Source organism: Daldinia vernicosa, assembly GCF_022497035.1.
Source record: "Daldinia vernicosa strain CBS 139.73 unplaced genomic scaffold F5Y00scaffold_11, whole genome shotgun sequence".
NCBI lineage: Eukaryota > Fungi > Ascomycota > Sordariomycetes > Xylariales > Hypoxylaceae > Daldinia > Daldinia vernicosa.
This window is the reverse complement of record NW_025953927.1, coordinates 74,974-95,689: the sequence shown is the minus strand read 5'-3', so window position 1 is coordinate 95,689 and position 20,716 is coordinate 74,974. Positions and strand designations below refer to the sequence as shown.

The window sequence follows — 20,716 nt, the reverse complement described above, 5'->3', positions numbered from 1 at the left end:
CCGATGTATAATGACATGGCGTGAGATTTAGATATGTGGTTTGTCCAGATATCTCGAGAGGTAGTGAATGACTTCGCACTCTCTTTCTCTGTCTTTCTCTTGCCCTAACCCAGGGGTATTTGGTTTACATTGCCCCGCTTTCGCCGTAATCCCCGTCGCGCCGCCTGATGATAAAACTCCTTTCCGCCGTTACCCAATGATCGGTCATGGTGGTGGCACAAGAGTAGGGAGATCTGTTTGTTTTTGTATGAGAGCCCCCTAGCCTCCCATGTTCGTAGACACGGGAGAATTCTAGCACTGGGACGCGGAACTACGCGGTACACTTCCCGGCGTCGGCACCGAGATATTTGGTCATGACTGCCTTGAAATCATGCTCATCGACCACAGCGCCAGAGCCACCACACTTGGCCTTCTTCTGCAGGTCAGAGCATAATCCATCGAGGTCGAGGTCACCCGATTGTACCCTAGGACAGGCTTGTAATTTCTCCCTATTATGCCATGTTAGTATATATATATATCTTTATTGATTTATTTATCTGGCGAGATGAAAAGCCGAGACAACTGGGCTAACGTACCAGATGTTATTACATGTAAGCAGCTTGCCATTGGATAGGATGGTGTCCTCCGACTCCTTCCTGGCATCGATCTCGGCAATCAGGTCTTTCTTGTGAGCGTTATTGTTGTTGTTATTAGACGCCGACGGTACGTTGTACGGCGTAGTAAAGTCAACATCGAAGGCATCGTTGAAGAAGCTGTCGTCAAAAGTAGCACTAGCCAAGATATTGTCCTGCGGCTCCCGGTAGTCGCCGAAGAGCTGCGGGTCGAACTGGCCTCCGTTCTGTTGCGATAGCCAATCTAGGCTTGAGAAATCCATATTGCTCAAGTTGTTGAAATCTACTGCTAAGGTTAGCTTATAAGCCCTGGAAATCTTGGTAGTATACATTCTAATATATTGGTAATACATACGAGACATGGAGTCACTTGTCAGCGATGGTTGCTCCTCGCCGATTGTTGTCAAAGTATCTACCGGCTTGAATCCTAGCGGTGATTGGGTCAGCGGCTCAGGAGAGGTTCCGCACGAGGAACTGGGTCCCATATTAGAGTTCGCCGTTGATGAGCAAGGCGAGCCGGTATTAGCCCCATTCACACTATAATGGCATGAATCCAGACTGGTTCTCGATGCGCTGGCACCGAATGTGCTATTATAGGGAGACCCGGAAGACTTGGACGATGTGTCTTTAGATGAAGCGTCCGAGTTCTCCCGGCTCTTCGTGGAGTTGGGGGTAGCCTGGTCCTTGGACTTGTCCGGCGAGTTGGCCTGGTTATTAGGGCTGTTGCTAGGCGCTGACGAATAATACAAAGAATTGGGGCCATTCTTTGGGGGGTTCTGAGGACCAGGAAGAACGCCAAACTTGGGAAACTCGAATTGGAAGTTGACATCATTGAGATTTTGTATGGCAGCTTGACCGAATACTGAGCTTCGTTTGGGGTTAGAGGCTGGATGAGAAGTGGTCAATAGCGTCAGCTTCTTTTTATACTCGTTAAGCTCCATTGTCAACTTCTCGATCTGGGAACGCAGTTGAGAGTTCTCGTTGTTTGTCGCCGCCTCCGCCTTTTCAAGTTCCTCCACCTTCGTCTCGAGATCTTTTAGGTGCTTCTCCTTGCGCTCCCGGAACGCGCGCTGGGCAGCGCGGTTTTGGGCCTTCCTCTTCTATTATATAAAACGTTAGACATTGCACAATCCTTGGGGCTGCCGGGTTAACGCTTGCGACTTACCGAGCTGGGCTCGTTCGTAAGTGGCTTGCGGCCGGGTTTCTTGGGTATTTTTCCTTCGCTCTCTCTTCGCTTGCCACCTCCCTCTTCCATGTCGTCTTCCTCGTCATCATCCGGATGACTTCTCTTATCGGGATTATCGTTGTCAGGAGAGCTGGCTTTGGAATTCTCCTTTGGCGAGGTACCTGGGAGATCTCCAATCATCTTTGCCTGACCATCGTGCGTAAAATCGAAGTCGAAACTAGTATCGGGTCCCAAGTCGTAGTCATAATCCAAGTAGGGGCTCTCTTGGATGCCATTGGAGATGCCGTTCTGGACATCGATATTTGGGGTACCTTTCTGATTCTGGACCGGTGACTTTGTTGAAGACTCGGGTGAGAGAGACAGCGCATTGTTTGGGCTGCTGCTACCTCCTGGCTGATTTGAAGTAAGAGCGCGGAAGAGTAGGTTCTGCTGCTGGGGGGTGAGGATGAAGTTTTGGAGAGCTTGGGAATGAGCTGAAGCCATTGCGACGGACTTTTGTATTTATAAGAATAAATTAAGAGAAATATAAAATATGATCACGATTATGAACGGCGACAAGGTATGAGACAAGGTAGATATGAATTGAATATGTTGACGTCTCTTCTTAACGGAGAAAAAGACGTTAATTAGCTCGAGTCGAGTCGACGCTCCTAACGACGCTGGGTTGGAAGCGAAGCTGGACGTAGGATGGCTTGAAGCGCAACGCAGCAATTGCTGCGCTTAATGATTGACGTAACTCTTCGAAAGATCAGATAAGATAAATTTCAGGAGATTGATAGTCCTGAAGGTCTCGGGTATCCACGACCAGTCTCACACAATGTTTGTAAGTGATGTTAGATGCCTGAAAGAAAAGGACAAATATTCGCCTCCTGGGGTCTTGAGGCTGAAGATGGAGGGATAGGATAGGAAAGGAACAAAACAGCCGTCTTTTTTTTTTTTCGTATATTGTTTCAGAGAGACTTGACGTAGTGACCACCACTTGCTTACGCACACCCCCCTTCTCCTTAGACAGGATGGGAACAGCGTGTCAAGGTGAGAGGCGTGTAATAGGTATGTGTATGCAAAGAACGGACGTGTGACGAGCGTATGTAGATTGAGTGTTGGTACGTTTTCACGATGGAAGGAATTCGAGAGAGGGGGGTAGAAGACAGGCAATTTTCCGATTTGTAAGCGCTGTATGGTCCAATACATATAAGAATATGTCAAAGACTGTCATCGTGGCGGGGAACATTTCCTCGCTTTTTGTTCGGACTTTAGCGGAGCTTACCTTGTGGCTGATCGCGCCCTTTGCGTACGCTTTATGTTACGTCCACACCGTAGTGTAGGTATCTTCGTCTGTTCTGTTCTTTACATAGACAGGCGGACAAGTTTCTCCTTGTTCCTTGTTCCCTGGCACTGTCTCCACCTGAGGACGTCTCGAGTCTCGAAGCGTTCCTTCGCCCAGGAACTAGCCTGCTAGCCTACAGTAGCTTGCATTGTATATACGATACTACCGATAGGAACAAGGTAGGCCTGGTGTCAAAGCCAGTGGAGAATACTCGAGAATACTTCGATATGCCATATGGGATGTTGAGAACAGCAGGCAAGCAAGCTTTTCGAGTTGGGTTGAGTGAAAGGTGGGAGTTGTATATTGTATGTACATGCAATGTATGTACGTACATTACCTACCTAAGGTTAGGATGTAGTCGTAAGGCCATCTTGGCGTGAGATTTCTCCAATGAGAAAATGGTACAGTCGTACCGTTTGGGGACATGGGGGCCATTGTGGAACAGAAACGGCTTAACTTAGCAGCCACGGGCTGTTTAATGGAACCGAGTCGGGCACGTTCCAAATCGCCTTCTTTACTTCTGCATATTCCGTACAGTACGGTACCTAGTAGGCGAATAGGTACTATATATGCCTGGTATGCATGAATTTAGCCTTTAAAGTACTTAGTGGAGAGGCCAAGTTGATTTAGTTTCGCCATTCTTCACTGTGTAACTGACACCCACCCGTCGGACATCGGATTCGGGAATCCAATGGATCTTGGTGTCTGGTGGCTGGATGATGACTCGTTTCCAACCTGGTGCCTGATGATCAGCATAATACCTTCCTAAGATGAGGCACGATATGTAGCAATATGTAGTGATATGTAACCACCGGCCAGCCCAGGCCCAAAGCAGTGGGCAGATCTGGATAGAGAAGTTCGTAGTCTATGTACACTAGAACAAAATAAATCGTAGTGTATATCGATCAATGCTGGGATGCGCTGGGATGCCATGCATACAGTACTGGCCAACGGACGTTAATACCGAGCTGACAGCCTCATAACGCGCGCAAGTACTGCATAGTACTGTCATAATATTGTATACATAGGTATGTAGCTGGTAACAACCCGGCCGATCTGGTGTATAGCAAGTTCTCTGCAAATAGTTTTCGTTGGGGTAAGAATAAGAATTCTAGAACGAATACCGCCATTTTGTATCGTAGCATAAGCATAAGCCCTAAACTGAGTTGCGTTTAGGAGTTCTTGGAGATGCATGAATTTCGATATTGGGTCTTGTAATGGTTTGTTCTGGAAGGGTTTCGGGGGGTGGACATGTAAGTTGTCCACTATGAATAGACAGAAGCAACAACTCCGATATCGAGCTGACCGCTGGAATACTATGTAGTACTGGAGGCTACTGCATCTAAATGACGAAATAGCAAATGCTGCTTTATAGAAATGAGAACCACCTAATGTAGGATATACATTAGTTAGGTAGTGACAGAGTTCAAACCCCGAAGCAATACGGATGTAAAGGATGTAGGTTAAACTTAAATCCACACATATTGTGCAGTGTTAGGTGTGTACCTATATAAACTTAAAGTGTGAACAGAGTAATAGTCTGTAGGTATAATACCCTAGGCAAGGGCCGGTTCGGGATTAAGCCCACGTGATACATGATATCCTTTCATTTGTAGTCTGACTGGCAGGAGGTTGCCCAGATGGCAGGAGAGACGGTACACTACAAAACTCCAAGCGCGGTAGCGATTTCCAATATCTTGATATTAAAGGTTCTCCGTACGACCATCCACACATACATACGTTAGGTGCATGCAATGTGCCTGCCATCCATTGGCAGCGTAGTACCTAGGTACATGTTTTCAGTTAGGTATTCTGAATAATCGCGGTGAAGAATGCCCGCCATTCCCCGCATTTGTTAAAGCTACCATGCCTACCTAATCCGACGAACACGAGCTAAACTATAAGGGGTAAGCATTCTCAAGGTAGGAAAGTATCTCGTGTGCCAAATGTGCGGGACAGGTACAGAACGATGATTCGCAAAGGGGGGAAAGACCGCGTAGCCTTTCGATACGTCAATCGTCAATCGTCAATCGTCAATCGGCAGATTGGAAACGGTCAGCCTTGTCACTTGTCACCCAATCCTAGAATATCCAGAAACACCGATACCGACCTTCATCATTCGATAGCAACGGCAGTACATTTCCTCAGCCATAACAGCCATAACCAGCATCCCTTGTGATTTACGTAGCACCCCTCCATCTCTATTGTGGAAGAGGGGTCTTACGGGATTACTTGTCCGTTAGTCATTCGGTTTTATAGAATATTATACCCCTAATACCACGCCACCATGGATTTCGCATACGACCACATAGTCGAAGAAGGCCTTCCGAAGGATAGCAAAGAGAATAACAACACTAGCAACCAGGCTGCGGAGTCTTCCCAACAGAAACCCGAGCATACTCTCAATGAAGACCTTCAGGAAGCGTACCGTGCATTCTCTAGCAGCTCTTGGGGCACATGGCTTGGTGGAACAGTCGGTAACGTTATCAAACAGGTATGTCGGCCGTTGGATTTAATAAGACCTATTAAATAACCTATTATTTATTCTAGGGCGGGTCTGTATACAGAGAGGCACAACAAGAGGTCACATCGCTTGGCGTAGATGCTACTCGAAGCTTGGCAAACCTCCGCGCGAGGGCTCTTTCGTTAACCACAACACCCCCCGTTACAGATAGGGCGCCGCCGTCTGGTGATAAAGAGAAAGATCCGGAGAGAACCCCGACAACAGACAAGGCATCTGGTTCTGATGAGACGGCTAAGGACTCTGAAACGGTCATATCACGACTAAAGGCCGAAGCCGCAAAACGCTTGAAGGATATCCAACGTGCCGAGGACGCTGCCGACGAGGCGCTCTTAAAGTTTGGCGGAAACATCCGAGACTTCTTCCGTGAAGCTATCATTGTAAAGCCTGCTTCGGAATCAGACGACTCCAAGGGAACTGCCCGCCGGTTCGAGAGTAAGGATGAGTCCGGAAAGCGAGTAATTCACACTTCGAGATACGATGCACAACTTCATGTCCTACATACGACCGAGAAGAGTTTTACAGAAGATCCCACTGGTGCCGAATATGCCGCGTGGTCCAAGAACTTCGATGTAGAAAGCAAGACGGAAGTTATCAGTGCTGCCCTAGCCAAGTATCCGGAACTACGAGCGAACATGGAAAAGCTTGTTCCCGACAAGGTTCCCTACGCCGACTTCTGGAGGCGATACTGTTTCCTCCGACATAGTATCGAGACAGCCGAAGCACGTCGCCGAGATCTATTAAAGGGTTCGTCCTGGTTCATATTTTATCTACGTTTATTTGGATCTAACTAACATACTGGCATTTAGCCGCCTCCGCCGAAGAAGAGATTGGATGGGGTGAGGAATCCGACGAGGAGGAATCAGAAGAAGAGGAGTCTGAGGAAGAGTCCGACGACGATACGGCGCCAGCTAAGCCGGCACAAAAGCCAACCGCAAAGCCCGCGCGGCCAGCTTCTATCGAGTCCTCTACGACAATTCATCCGCCGGCGGTTACCACTTCGGATAAGAACCGTTTGAAGCCGTCCGAACCTCGTAAGTCTAATGATGAGAAATCTCAACCTGACAGCGATACGAGCTACGATGTTGTAGGCGCGGCGTCCGGAAATCCGAGCCAGGCCCCGAACAGTCCCAAGGAGGCCCGGAAAGCAGATAATAGCGACGACAGCGATGATGATGAATGGGAGTAATGCTACTGCTTAATCCTTGGCATATTGCCGCTCTCCCTTTGGTATGGGCTGTTCGGATTTGGTGCTCTCATAGGCGTTGCTGGTTTTTTTATTGGATTGGCCCCGAACGCATGATATATTTGTCCGCCTTGCCTGCTCTGTTTATATCATTTCAAGCATACTTCGTCTCGAACTTGCAGTGCCATTACTTGCAAACCTACTCCCCTAGAGTCTGCAGTTCAAAACTTGATATGGTATGATCGTGCTCAGCGCTTCTTTCGCGTAACTTTTGTAAACCCGTCCTCGTCTACCTCCGGAGGCGGCTTCTCCTTGGGCGCTGCAACTAGAGCAGGCGCTTCATCCATTTCAACATCGTCATCTTCATCGTCCTCGTCGTCCTCGCTCTCCCAGTCGGTCTCCTGATCTCCTGCATCCACCTCCTGAACCTTAACTGTTTTGCCCTTTGTAGCTAGCCATCTGCGCCTTAGTTCCTCGATGAATTCGAAATCTCCGGCGGCGCATTGAGTGCGGACCTTGACGATGCGCTCTGCCACCTCAACCTCGGAGTCATCGTCGACATTCGTTTCAAACTCGTCCCACATTACCTGCAGCAGGGTGGCTTCAACATCCTCCGCGTCGGGTTCGGTGGGGGGTTTCTGACTGGGCTTGCGCGGCTTAGCGAGGTCGACGAAGCTAGGGAACATTTCGACGACCGCACCGGCGAACCAGTCGCGCTTGTCCTCGGAGTCGGAACCGCCTAGTCCATTTTGCACCGCGACTGTCAAGGAGAGCCATAGGTGTAGCGAGATAGCTACGCCCTGCTCAAACTGGAGCTGTCGGGTTTCTACAAAATTTGGACCGGTTAGTAATTAGCAAAATAATAAGGAAAAGGCGACAAATTAAACACATTGGGGAATATAAAACATACCAGGCGACGGTCCTGCTTCTGTCGACTCCATCTTATGAGAACTTTTATTGTGATGATATTAGTTCTCTCCGAACCCTGAGCGTCGCATTTACATACGATGGAGGGGCATTCGCAACTTTAGCCCCGTTGTTGATAACAATTTTCTTCAATTTTTCTTTTTTAATCGGTTCAACCGAGCTTGACCCGCATTTGTGTTACGCAAAGCAGAGATTCGATATCAGATCCACGCTAACCTTTTTCATCAAGCCTGCAAGTGCGTTCCCGTTTCAGGGCAGATTCTCCTTTTAGAGAAGCAGCTAACCTTGCTAAGCTGCTAAGGAACGGAAAGGTCAAATAGTGCAGTACACTATCCCGTCTGAAACAAGTAGCACAATGACATCACCAAAAAATGACCGGCCTGTGAAATTAAGATGCGTATTCGGGCAACTGCCAAGTAAACGAGTGTGGTTAAGCCAGGAGGTGGTAGCTATCCACTTATTACATACAGGAATTACGGAATACAGGAAACAGAGGTCGAGATACATGAACAAATAGAACTTAATCTCTTTGTTACCCGCGCATAACCCACCCTTAATCTCACCATTGCTTTAGTCGTCCAATGCCTTGCTTCAACCACACGAGTCATCATAGCTTGTAGAAAGCTGCTTTTCTGCTTTTCTGCTTCTTTGCTTCTTTACAAGCTACACCTGTAATCCAAGCTAAGCTCGGACCCTCGGTAGACACGCGACCATGAATACGGCTACCGTATCTATGGCGGTTACGCCAACGGTCCTGTCGACCTTTATGTCTCACGTAGGTGCCCAATGGAATACCTTCCTGTCCTATTTTCCCCTGTTCGGAGTTGCCTATTGTCCTCATGAGAAGGAAGAGTTTGTGCTAAGACGGTGATAATGCTGTAGTACCTCAATCGCAAACCGTTGCGCGAACGGCCAACTGCCCACCTTTCGTACGACGAGGGATTACACCTTATACGATCTTTCCTTGCGTACGCGTCACATCATCCTGTCGAAGACATCCAAGCCTTCACCTCGCAATGGGTACCGCACCCGCAATGGGTTAAAGTCGATCAAGTAGACATCCCCGAGGCCAAGCTTGTAGAAGCTGCGGGCGCTTTGCAAGAGCAGTTAGGACCGGATGGTATTAGGAAGGTCGGCGGCCGGAATTGGTGGCAATGGCGAAAGCCTGGCAGCCCCCTCAAGGCGGAATGGATCGAGATGAAGGCTGACTATCATGAGCGTAAGAAGAACGGCGACCCAGGAAAGAGAGTCATGCTCTATGTCCACGGCGGTGCTTATTACTTTGGGAGTGTTGACGAGCATCGGTACCAGATGCAGCGACATGCGCGGAAACTGAAAGCTAGGGTCTTCGCGCCCAAATATCGATTATCTCCCCAGTTTCCCTTTCCATGTGGCCTACAGGATTGCCTAGCAGCGTATTTACACCTGCTTACGACTCAGGACCCAACTACAATTATCCTTGCCGGAGACTCAGCTGGCGGCGGGATGGTCTTAAGCATGCTAATTACTATGAGGGACAGAGGCATCCCTTTGCCTGCTGGTGCTATTCTTATTAGTCCTTGGGTGGACTTGACACACTCCTTCCCTAGTGTTTCTCAGGATTGCCCTCTAGATTATATTCCTCAATGTGGTTTTCATCATAAACCATCCAAGGCATGGCCTCCTCTAAATGCAGATGAGTACAAGGAATTGGTTGAGCAGGTAAATAAGAATAATAAGACGGGCCAAAGCAAACTGAAACCAGCCTCGGTGGAAATGAAGCCTCTCCCTCAAGATCTCGCGCAGCTTAATGCGACAGAGGCAACAGATAGGGACTCTCCAGCCGCTACTCTTGCTGAAACCTCATATATATCGATTAATCTCGATGGTAAAGAAGTTAAGCTCAAAGATCAGCTTCAGGTATGTGATACAAAGCAAGGACTAGCAAATATATACTCACATTCTCTTAGCTGTATACGACCAATGAGCTCTTATCGCATCCTTTGGTTAGTCCTGTCATGCAGCCTACCCTTGGTGGGCTACCACCTCTACTTATCATGACGGGTGGTGGGGAAATTCTTCGAGATGAACAGATATATCTAGCACATAAGTGTGCCAATCCATCACAGTACCTACCTCCAGAGTCTGCGATGCACGAGTCAGCATACGAACAACTGAAGCGTTTCAAACCAACCGATGTTCAGCTTCAAGTTTGGGATGATCTGTGCCATGTCGCCCCAACTTTAAGTTTCACTAGACCGGCCAAGTTTATGTACCGCTCAATAGCCCAGTTTGGTGCGTGGGCTTTGGCGAGAGCCCAGAAGACAGGAATTGAGATACTGGACGATGATGATATCTCTGTCATATCGAACTCCAGTTCGAGTTCAGATAATGGAGCCACTGCCACAGTGACTAAGGAGGAAAGCAAAACAGAAAGTGAAGTTAAAGTTGAGGAGGTAGGGAAGGCTGGCGACCCCTTGCCACCATTCAAAAATCATATGATCCGCCAGCGTGTCAGCCGTCATGGAGTTGTTAGACACCTAGAGCCTGCTTCCGAGTTGGTTGGTTGCACTATGGATCGGAACAGCATAGGCGTTGTCAAGGAGACCCCAGTACGAAGGTGGCTTGAAACGCGAGCTCAGTGGAATAAACGCTATGGTAGCATCCGTACAAAGATACACAAGAAGCGCGTCAAGGAGATGGCCGCAGGTTACGTAGGGTTTGACGGAGAGACACCGCCTCCAGCTGCTCTTGCTAGCAGGCGTAGGGGAGCCGAGGAGGTCGCAGAAAAGAAGAAGGCGAAGAGTATAGGTCTTGCTCTCTGGTCGCTCTGGGGCTCTAAACACGACGAAGCTACGGTGACCAGAGAAGACGAAGCAGATAGAGCCCCAGAAGTCAAAGTTGCTACTACCGAGGAAGGAGAGGGAGCCCGCTCACCAGATGATCTTCAAAGGCAAGGGAAGGAAGTAGCCAAGCGAGAACTTGGGCATAACCGAAGCCGATCAAGGACGAAGATAGTCAGGGACGAACAGCAGACCGTCGACGACGAAGTTAACGAATATACGTCTATCGATATGCTTATGGCTCAGCGCGAAGAGAAATCGAGACAAGCCGAGTCATTGCCGTCTCCTAGAGGCAGTATTCTCACGCCAGATTACTTTTCGCATGACACAGGTGTCGCGGGCAAGCGACCTACTGTGGGTGGCATCGCTGTACCTTTCAGCCTCAATAAGGAGGCCGAGACGGCCAGCATGATCACCTTGACTTCAGCCTTGGGCCAACCAGATCGGGTTGCGAGTCCTAGGCCATTGAGTTCAGAGGTTGATGCTATGGCGACGACCAGTGCCGCAGTTGTCGCTACCGTCACCGAAAAGGCGAGGGATGAAGTAGTTGACCCCAATTTGCTAAAACAGCAAGGAACTGGTTCTTGTGAAATTGTCAACCCTAACACCGCCGACATAGCGGATGGCCCTAGGACCCCTATGGCTGCTTACCCTACGCCAGGTAGCGAGACCATCAGCACGCCAGTAACGCCGCTGATCAATGTGGATGGGGTCAGTACAGGGCTACAAAGGCCACCACTGGAGACATTCGTTACCGCGCAGGAGGATCTACCTACCAGGAAATGACCCTTTTAAACGGAGGTGTTGGTGAGAAGGAAAACAACTATATACCCGGTATACTATCTCATTCGTCCGGTCTTGGATAATGTATCATGCCATTTCATTTCGTATTTTTATATACCCTCGTTAGTAGTAATATAGTTTGTAATAGAATTCGAAATTGGACTTGACCTTGAACTTTCAACTTGAAGTAATGGCGATGTATGTTTTATAGATATGTACCTAAGGTGTATGCGATTTATATGGTACATATTTTACACGTAACTTCGGCCTAATATCATCACGGTTTTTGTACGGTATAAGTCGAAGAGCACGAGGACCTGTCCAACCACCACCATATCTATATCCATAATTGGCGATTTGGGGTTCGCTCAGTCTTAGCCGTATGTCGTAAGCACGTCTCTACCGTCCAGACCCTTAATAATCAGCCTGTAGTAGTAACCGTTGTATTTTATTTTATTTTAGATTTTTGTTCCTTTCAAGCGATAGACCCCTCAGTCCAATCCGTTCTCCGCCTTCCACCGCTCCAGATACAGCTCCGGGCTCTTAGGGCCCATCTTGTAGCCTTCGTATCGACCTCTCGTCGGGCGTATCCTGTTCGTGACGAACGGGGTTAACTGTTATAGTACGTTAGCCTGGTATCCCTTGGCCACCATTTTGTTCATCCTCTCTGGTTATCACTGCCGACTGATATATAGGTATGTAGGTAGGTAGGTAGGTAGGTAGATAGGTAGGTTATATATATGAGCATACCTTGAAAGCCTCAAGCCCCGTGGGCACGACGTACGTGCGCACTTTGTTCCAGTCGATAACGTAGCCTCCGAACTTGGTGTGCTGACCCATGCTGCCTGTTCGCGTGCCCTTGTAGAAGCCCTTCTTGATATCTTTGGTCGTTAGAGGGAGCTTGCGGAAGCGCTTTAGGAGCGCTTGGGTGGGCTGCATCGTGGCTGGTGGTCTCTTTGACGGGATATATAGAGGAAATAAGGGCCGGATAAGTTTTATATATGTATTCGTGGCGATGCGCCCAATTGATGGGGGTGGGGGTGGGTATAAGCGTCGCACGGGTTGGAAGCCGTTTTGTGAAGTTCGCGATCTTGAAAATCGTCGAAATGAGTGGGTTGCATAGGTACTTAGGTACTTACTAGACTTGAGTTTGTTGGTTGCAGTTTAAACTGGACCCTGCAAGTCAGAGCTCCCCCACCATCGCGGCAGAAAAAAGTCTAGACACCGCTTTTATTTTGTAAGAATTCGCATTATCGATTAGAACCAATATCCTTGAAAGTTCAGGTATTCTAGGAACTGAGCATAGCTTTGTCTACCTACCTTACACTCAATTTTCGTGAGGGAATTCTAGTATAGCGCGCGATCTACTAAAACTTAGAAACACCTTTAAAATCTATGAAATCTTAGGCAAATTCGCACTTTTCAACATGCCAGGCCGGCAAGCCCACGGACGACCCGTCGGCGGCGGTGCGACTACCAACGGCAAAAGTAAGAAGAGGTCAAAGTCGAAAGCTACTAAGAAGGCCCTGAACGCTTTCGCCATCGCATCCGAGGAATATGCCGATCGCCAAAAGCGCACGCCCCGTAACCGCGAACTTGATGTACCGTTAAGTGGGAGCAAGCATGCCAGAGACGACGATGACGAGGAGGATGAAGATGAAGATGAGGACGAGGGACCGCCTAGGAAGATGCGCCGTGGTGCTGAACGTGACGAAGATGTAGAGTACGGAAGCGACAGCAGCGGGAACGAGTGGCGAGTTGGTGTCGATGAAGATGACGACTCGGAGATAGAAAGTGACGATGCTTTTGGGGAAAGCGACCAGGAGCGCTTTGATGACTACGCTTTCCGTGGGAGCAAAAAGCCGAATAAAAAGGTAATAAAAAATAGCTTAGGTCTCTCGATAGTTAGAACTAACACGACCTGTAGGACGATGATGAGGACGACGACGACAGCGACAGCGACGAGGACATTGGCGATGCTGACGGCGCTTCTCTCGGGTCCGATGCCATCGATCTTGCTGCAGTTCTAGATATGTCCATGTCGGAGGATGACGGGGAGCCTGGGGCTGACGACGAGTCTGGTTCTGATGAAGAGGAATCCGATGAAGACGATGCAGCATCTGGCAACGAGTCTTCCGACATTGAAGACGACGAGAATGATGACGTATCAGACTCTGGAATCAATGCATGGGTTTCCAAGTTCTCCGGGGTGAAAGATACAGACGATCAAGACGTCGTACCAACTAAGAAACCTAAGATCGGATTAAAGGACTTAGGTTTATTAGGAATCAAAGATCCCCAGCTAAAGAAGTCTCTCAAACTTATGACTAAAGAGGAGAAATCGAGCAAGCCTCAAAAATTAGAGGTGCCCCTCGCAAGACGCCAGCAGGCAAAGCTGGATCGCACCGTCGCATACGAGAAAACGAACGAATCTTTGGACCGCTGGACCGAAACCGTGAAGCACAACAGAAGAGCGGACCATCTGGTCTTTCCGCTCCCCCAAACGGAGACCGGTCTCGCCAGGCATAATAACACCGAAATCCAACCCCTGAATCGTAAAGCGCCGGGAACAGAGCTAGAAAAGACTATCCTCGCAATTATGGAAGAGAGTGGACTTGGACCAAGTACCAAGAAAGAGGCCAAGAATATGGAAGATCTAGAATCCGCAGACGCCGAAGGCTTGTCGGGAAACAACCTCAAGGCCCTATGGCAGGAGAAGCGGCGCGAGAGGGAACTCAAGTCCCGAGAGGATGCAAGATCAAAGCGTATTAAGAAGATTAAGAGTAAGGCCTACCATCGTGTGCACCGAAAACAAAGGGAGAGAGACGAAATGAAGGAGCACGAAGCTATGGTTGCCGCCGGGGAGGTCGATTCGGAAGATGACCGTGAGACTCAGGACCGTCAGCGAGCTATGGAGAGGATGGGCGCCCGACACCGAGAAAGCAAGTGGGCTAAAACGTCCAACAAGAATAGGCGTGCCGCATGGGATGATGATGTTCGAGTGGGTATAGCTGATATGGCCCGGCGAGACGAGGAGTTGCGCCGCCGTATCGAGGGGAAACCAGCAAAGACAAACGGCGACTCGGATGAGGACTCGGATTACTCGGGCGGTTCGGACGATGTTGATGAGCGCAAGAGACTACTCCAGCAGCTTGACAACGTTTCTGACGATGACGATGCGCCAAAGTCGAAACTAATGAACATGGAATTCATGAAGAAAGCAGAAGCAGCTAAGAGAAAAGCCAACGACGAACTAATAGCCGAAATACGGCGGGACCTAGCCTCAGATGACGAGGCTGCTGCAGAATCGGACGACGAAGGTGCGGATATCGGTCGGCGAAAGTTTGGCCAGCCATCGGGAAGCAAGTTAGAGAAGTCTAGCGAGAAGCTTGTTAAAGCTAGCAAGAAGGACAAGGCGGAGGCTACAGACCTTCAAGCAGCCAGGGACAACATCGCAACCACAAAATCCAGTCGGTCGAAGGGCCTCTCAGCCCCAGTGCCACAAGATGTAAACCCAAGTTCCATAGCGGGTGCTTGGAGTCAGCCTACAGTAGCTGGTCCGGCAAGGAAACAAAAAGGCAAGAAGACGGGGTCTGGCGTAGAAGTGCTAGAGCTTGGTATCGACTCGGTGGCTGTTGCAGCCTCTGCGGCACCGGCCAAGAAATCCAAGCCAGGCAAGAAACAAGCGATCGCCAACGGCGAAGACTCCTCAGACGACGAGACGAGTCACCTGCCCATCCAATTCCGCGAGCAAGATCTCATCGAGAAAGCCTTCGGCGGCTTAGACGTAGTGGCCGAATTCGAGCAAGAAAAAGCAGCAATCGAAGAGGAAGATGACGACAAGATTATTGACAACACCCTTCCCGGCTGGGGCAGCTGGGTCGGCGACGGCGTTAGCAATCGCGAAAAGAAGCGGCATCAAGGGCGGTTCTTAACCAAGCAGGAGGGCGTCAAGAAGAAGGATCGCAAGGATGCAGGGATGCAGAATGTTATTGTCAACGAGAAGAGGATCAAGAAGGTATGATATATCTATCTATCACTTATCCTATGCGAAATGAAAGCTAACCGTCGATAACTACAGAACGACAAGTTCATGGCCTCGCAGCTGCCGCATCCGTACGAGTCTAGGCTCCAGTATGAGCGCGCGCTGAGACTTCCCGTGGGCCCCGAGTGGATGACCAAGGAGACGTTCCAGGAGGCGACGAAGCCGAGGATTTTGATGAAGCAGGGTATTATCGCGCCTATTATGAAGCCTACGCATTAAGTATGTAAGACGGTTGTGGTGTGTAGTAAGTAAGTTAGGTAGCGTTTGTACGGCCCGGGTTAGGATGTTGTGTGTCTGTCTATACATACATATCCATTGGCAATTGCCAGGAATGGAATATCATGACGGTGGCTTCAAAAATAGAATCGTAGAGCTTGTTAGTCTCTACCTATGCAAATATAGTATCAATTTATTCGTAAATCTGTAACGAGAGAGCCCTAACTATAGAATCCATAAACTAAAGCCGCAACGATGGCGTGAAAAGCGAGCGAATATAACTCGGAAAGCCATTTTTATCATCTATATAGTCTTCCCTTAAGGTACGTATTGTAGTGTTGTAATATGATAAACATTATCGGGCACTCCTAGAGCTTTGCGGTGAATATTCTTCACCTTCGTATCGTATAGAATCGTTCTCCGCGGGGTATAACAGGTAATTACCTTATAACTAGGTACCAACTATTTCCATCATACATATCTCTCATACCTAGGATTCGTCCTTTAGGCAGGCAGTCTAGTCTAGTCTAATCCTCCTCGTCGCTACTATCCCCAAATATAGCCCTTAGCACATCGTCCTGCGCCCGCTTGCCCTCTACCGCGTCGTTAACTTCGGCGTTTACCACCGCTTCTTCTATCTTCGGCGGCGGCGGCGGCGGCTCTATTACTTTTGGTGCTGGTGCTGGTGATTCGGCATTGCTACTACTAGCCTGCGTCTGCGCCGACTGCAATAGCTCATCTAACGTCATCGCACCCGTTGTAAACCCAGGAATACCCGCACTAGCGCTATACGAGCTCTTCGACGCTGCTGCTGTTGCTCCTGCTCCCCTATCCGACTCCGACTGCTGGTCCGGCTGCACGTGCGCAGGGGGCTTCACATTAAACCTCTTGCACAGCAACCTCGTCGGGTAGAAGTCGCACACGGACCTCGTCATAGAGCCGTACATGCCCAGACGTGCAGCTTGCTCCGCGGGGTCGACCGGTTTCTGCGGCGGCACGGACAATAAATCGCGATCCGAGGAGGGGGCAGTGCTGGAGGAGCCGGTAGCTGATTTTGAGGTAGACGAAGAAGAAGAAGAAGTAGTGAACCGCGAGGCCATGGCGCCTGTCATGGGCTTGAAAATCAGCGCGCAGCTGCGGAATTCGTGCAGCTCGCGCAGCCAATCTTCCACGCTGACGCTGGGGAGTCGGGAGGGCGGGTTCGTGCTAAACCCTGCGGCCCATTCGAGATACGCCCTGTACCGCGCGCGCTTCGCCTCGTCGTCTGCGTACGGTGCCGCACCACCGCTCGCGCCGCGAGCTATTGCGGCCGCGGCAGTCATCTTATCGAGCTCGGGGATCTGGCGCAAGAGCTCCTGCCGCTTTTCTTCCTCGCTTAGAGCGTATCCCTCGGGGATCTCGCCCAGGCCGGGAGGAAGATTAGTCTTTCCGGTTGCGGTGGCGAGGCGGTCGCGCGCGGAGGAAGATAGGAAGTCGAAGACGGATTTACCCGGGAGTTGGGCCTCGCCTAGGAGGGCGGCGCGGGATCTAGGGTCTAGTTTGGATGCCTTGGCTGCGTCGGCGGCGGATACGTAGCCTGCTGCTGGCGTGTCGGATTCGCGCTGCTTGCTGGATTTCCAGCCTGGTGGTATTTCGGGGGGCGGGTACTTGTTGACTTGGGTGTTGATGGTAGATGATAGGTCGTCCGTCTCGACGCCAAAGACGAAGCCGTCAAGGGGCAAGCGGCCGTCGTGGCATTTTCGCAGGTTCTTGCCTGCTTGTGCGAGGGCGTTCTTCCGGGATATGAAAACGGGTGCGGAGCGCAACGCCGGGTTGGCTGATGTTGTTATATTCGTTGCTTTCTTCTTCTTTTTGTCTCCTCCTATAACTCTATTATATGATATTCGTGGTCCGATCTCGTATGGATCTTCGTCGTCGGATCCCGTGTCGTTTAATACGCCAATACCGATTCCACCTTTCCCAAATTTACTCGGTTTCTTTTTCTTAAGCGCGCCCGGACGTATTAAGGGTCCGTTGTGCGAGTCTTCGTCGGAGCTTGAGCCAGCTTCTATTCTTGTGTCCGCCTTCATCGGTGTTAACCTAGCCTCTCCCTCGTAGCCTAATCCTTTGCGGTCTAGCTTCCTCGTGAAAGAAATCAAAGCCACATCATCTGGCGCAAAGAGATACGTCTCTCCTCCTTCCTGAGTAGAGCTGCCAGTTTTGCTGCTAACGTCGAGTCGAGCTTTTCGGCGGACTTTAGGGCCGATTCCTTGGCCGTCCTTCCAACCCATCCTTCGTAGAAGCTTGACGCCCATCGTGTCCCCTTGAACTCGGAATAGATCGGCAAGCCCACCGCCTCGTCGCATCAAGCCATCCTCATCCGTAGCTCCTAGGCCGGCAAACCCTTGTGCCGTCTGTAGTTTTTGCGCCTCTTCCGCATCAGCTAGATCCTCCTCGTCCATGAAGTCCTCGGGCCGCTGCTGCTTAGGGGCCGCGTCATCCTTGCGGCGATTCGTGCGCGAGGAGACAAAGGTCGAGGGTGTCCATCCTTCCTTTGACCCAACGGTGTTGAAGTACCCAGCGCTCCAGCCGCCTGTGAAGGCGCCGTGGAGACGCTTTCGACCGCGCTCATCCCGCACTTCCTGCTTCCATACCGGGACGTAGGAACCGTCGTCGCGGACTTCGGGATCGAGAGGTGGCAGGGGGGTGCCGAAAAGGACGTAGGGCGATTGCTGAGCTTGGAGGTCGGCTTCGAAGGTGGCACGGGATCGCTTGAATGACATGAGGCTAATAATTAGCTGAAGGGGAGAGTAGAATGCATTCGCGCAATTTGTGGACTTGTTGCTAATTCAGTAACGTGGGCAATCAAGAAGTATAAAGGTAGGGAACAAGGTTATCAAATCGATGTCCAAGTGTAAGAAGAGGTACATTTCTACAAGGTACGTACACGAACATGTTAGTTGAAGTACATGCGCGTTTGTAGATCTATGTCTCTTATCGATAAAGGATAGCCGATAAGATTATGAGGTAGTTAACCTAGATATATTCTAAGTTATCAGACTATTTAACTTCAACTTGCATATTAACCTCTTTAAAATATCACAATGCTATAATCTCAAGTGTTCATCCATATATAATAACTCGTTCCTCGTCGATTGGAATCCATCTTCTCCCTACTTACTCAAAGAGTTTAAATATGATAAACTTGGAAAAGGGGGAATGGGATTATGGGTTCTTTAAAAGGGTGAACTCGGTGGATGCTCTTATGAAGTGTTATTAAATTATAACAAACTATTAACCCGCAAGTCAAGCTAAAGAACGGGTATCTAGACAATACCGGGCGAAAGACCGATAGCTTCGGCAGTAATTTAAACGAGGATTGTAGCCGCTCCACATAGCAACAGATAGTAAGTAAAGCCATCTCTCATGTCAAATTATCAATAAGCTCGTACCTCTACTACATGTATCGATCTGGAATCACAGTGCAGGATAATCTTAGGCCTACGAGATATTTCTCAGGAAACGGCTACTAGAATATGCAAACGTGCAAACGTGATGAGAAACGCATGTCAGATCTCATATCGGGCCATCCCTGTACGCGCCGCTGCAGCTTACTCTGTAGTACAAGATCAAAGCAGTATGTAGCTATCCTGGTCAGCTTCCATATTCGATCTTGCGTACCGCTCTAAGGTCCAAGGTTATCCTAGCTCATCTCCTAGCTCATCATCGAATGAGGAGATAATGTAAGGAGCCATACTGAGAATATATTAATAGAAGACACTATCCCTTTCCTCCCGACTTTAGATGAGAATCATGTATTCCAACCGCTAATCGTCGATGAAAACATTATCCGTATAATGATAGCTATCTATCATGACCGGAAACTCCCGTACCTAATATAAACTCGGGCGGAGAGGTTCAAGAAATAGAAAGGAGTTATGTCTAATTTGGCTGAGCCCAGCTTAATAGTATCGTAGATTAGCAACTCGAAGTTGCTCACATTGAGTACATGTAAGTGGCTGTTGGTCTTAGTCTTATTCTTGATATACAGTTTGAGACGTATTGAGTTGAAGTGATCACTTATACAACGTTCAGCAATAACTTCCTAAGCTTGTATGTACAATATAGAAATAGTGGTATGTTCATCATAAGACTACCTAATTAATAAATATATCTTTGAACAGTTACCGAGAAAATGATGATACGTAGGACGTCCTGTTGCAGTTCGACAGAGTGGTGCTTTTTTTACGATTACTTCCTTCGGATCCAACTCGCTACACTGTCCAATCAAGCTCTCGCTATTCAATAAGTCAACAGAAACAGCATGGTCGCTAATACTTAACCTATCATCGTCCTTGACCGACCGAACGAAGATAAGATTATTTTCCTGATCTGTTTTCTAATACAACCTTGTCGACCAGTGGGCGGAAGCACTTAGGTGTTGTCGTCATACCCTCCAATCATCACATTGATATGTGCAAATCAACTCGATCAACTCTCGCTATGATAAACAGGGGTAAAAAGTGGTTTTAGGATAGAGGTTCCCGAACGATAGGGGTCGCTTAATGATTATGCCGTTTTTGAAGTTGTTGAAACTGTTCAACTTGCGAATAAGAATGTTTATATAAAAAAAACACGGCATAGTCAATCTTTTAGTTCCAGGGGTCAAGTTTTATTTCGTCATACCTCCATTCTGCTTAAGGCTAAGCCACACCATCCACCATCCACTAACAAGCTCCTTAAGGTCCGCACTAAAGACATGTACGTGGTAGCGAGATGCGGCTAGGGAAAGCTCGATGCACTATGTGGAAAGAATGCATTAGTGAAGCTTCGGTCAAACCGTCAAGCCCAGCTTTTGTTCACCCAAGTCTTTCCAAACGAATTATTGAGTTAGCTATCTGTATATTTTAACGGAGACGACGGGGTCAAATTTATGGGTGTGGCACTCATCCTATCTTAATAAGGTGTTTCTTAGTTTCTTTTTTTCTTCGTTCTCCATTATATAATATCCCACGTAGTGTACCGACGTATCTCGAATATACACACACTATCACCTACATCTCAGTTTCGCCTTACGGACTTTCCGTACCAGTTGCGGGGTGGGAATCAATTG

At 48.9% G+C, this 20,716-nt stretch overlaps 7 protein-coding genes across 7 annotated transcripts; 3 read left to right on the top strand and 4 right to left on the bottom strand.

Moving 5' to 3' along the window:
* Positions 1 to 310: 310 nt before the first annotated feature.
* F5Y00DRAFT_251781 (PAP1-domain-containing protein) lies at positions 311 to 2,280 on the bottom strand (the record flags this gene model as incomplete). The annotated part of the gene is made up of 4 exons (XM_048009858.1): positions 311 to 488; positions 576 to 894; positions 967 to 1,711; positions 1,777 to 2,280. The coding sequence occupies 4 exons, from the start codon at positions 2,278 to 2,280 to the stop codon at positions 311 to 313; spliced, it is 1,746 nt and encodes a 581-aa protein (XP_047867044.1).
* Positions 2,281 to 5,151: 2,871 nt separating this feature from the next.
* F5Y00DRAFT_15239 (BSD-domain-containing protein) lies at positions 5,152 to 6,957 on the top strand. Its single transcript, XM_048004550.1, has 3 exons — positions 5,152 to 5,618; positions 5,675 to 6,392; positions 6,455 to 6,957. Exons 1-3 carry the CDS (start codon positions 5,412 to 5,414, stop codon positions 6,832 to 6,834), a joined length of 1,305 nt encoding a protein of 434 aa, XP_047867043.1. The 5' UTR covers positions 5,152 to 5,411; the 3' UTR covers positions 6,835 to 6,957.
* Positions 6,760 to 7,942, bottom strand: F5Y00DRAFT_15038 (Pre-rRNA-processing protein TSR2-domain-containing protein). The gene is made up of 2 exons (XM_048004523.1): positions 7,742 to 7,942; positions 6,760 to 7,657 (listed from the first exon to the last, which is right to left on the bottom strand). The coding sequence occupies exons 1-2, from the start codon at positions 7,770 to 7,772 to the stop codon at positions 7,080 to 7,082; spliced, it is 609 nt and encodes a 202-aa protein (XP_047867042.1). The 5' UTR covers positions 7,773 to 7,942; the 3' UTR covers positions 6,760 to 7,079.
* Positions 7,943 to 8,373: 431 nt separating this feature from the next.
* F5Y00DRAFT_14818 (alpha/beta-hydrolase) lies at positions 8,374 to 11,530 on the top strand. The gene is made up of 3 exons (XM_048004478.1): positions 8,374 to 8,533; positions 8,641 to 9,657; positions 9,708 to 11,530. Exons 1-3 carry the CDS (start codon positions 8,471 to 8,473, stop codon positions 11,364 to 11,366), a joined length of 2,739 nt encoding a protein of 912 aa, XP_047867041.1. The 5' UTR covers positions 8,374 to 8,470; the 3' UTR covers positions 11,367 to 11,530.
* Positions 11,531 to 11,551: 21 nt separating this feature from the next.
* F5Y00DRAFT_14765 (mitochondrial ribosomal protein L27-domain-containing protein) lies at positions 11,552 to 12,473 on the bottom strand (the record flags this gene model as incomplete). Its single annotated transcript, XM_048004465.1, has 2 exons — positions 11,552 to 11,977; positions 12,114 to 12,473. Coding segments are annotated over 2 exons (483 nt in total), but the record flags the coding sequence as incomplete, so codon positions are not given.
* A 150-nt stretch (positions 12,474 to 12,623) lies between these two features.
* F5Y00DRAFT_14762 (small-subunit processome) lies at positions 12,624 to 15,818 on the top strand. The gene is made up of 3 exons (XM_048004464.1): positions 12,624 to 13,237; positions 13,291 to 15,381; positions 15,445 to 15,818. Exons 1-3 carry the CDS (start codon positions 12,791 to 12,793, stop codon positions 15,625 to 15,627), a joined length of 2,721 nt encoding a protein of 906 aa, XP_047867039.1. The 5' UTR covers positions 12,624 to 12,790; the 3' UTR covers positions 15,628 to 15,818.
* Positions 15,819 to 15,823: 5 nt separating this feature from the next.
* F5Y00DRAFT_230351 (DUF1604-domain-containing protein) lies at positions 15,824 to 18,525 on the bottom strand. The gene has a single exon (XM_048006894.1). The coding sequence runs from the start codon at positions 18,384 to 18,386 to the stop codon at positions 16,152 to 16,154; it is 2,235 nt and encodes a 744-aa protein (XP_047867038.1). The 5' UTR covers positions 18,387 to 18,525; the 3' UTR covers positions 15,824 to 16,151.
* Positions 18,526 to 20,716: the final 2,191 nt, after the last annotated feature.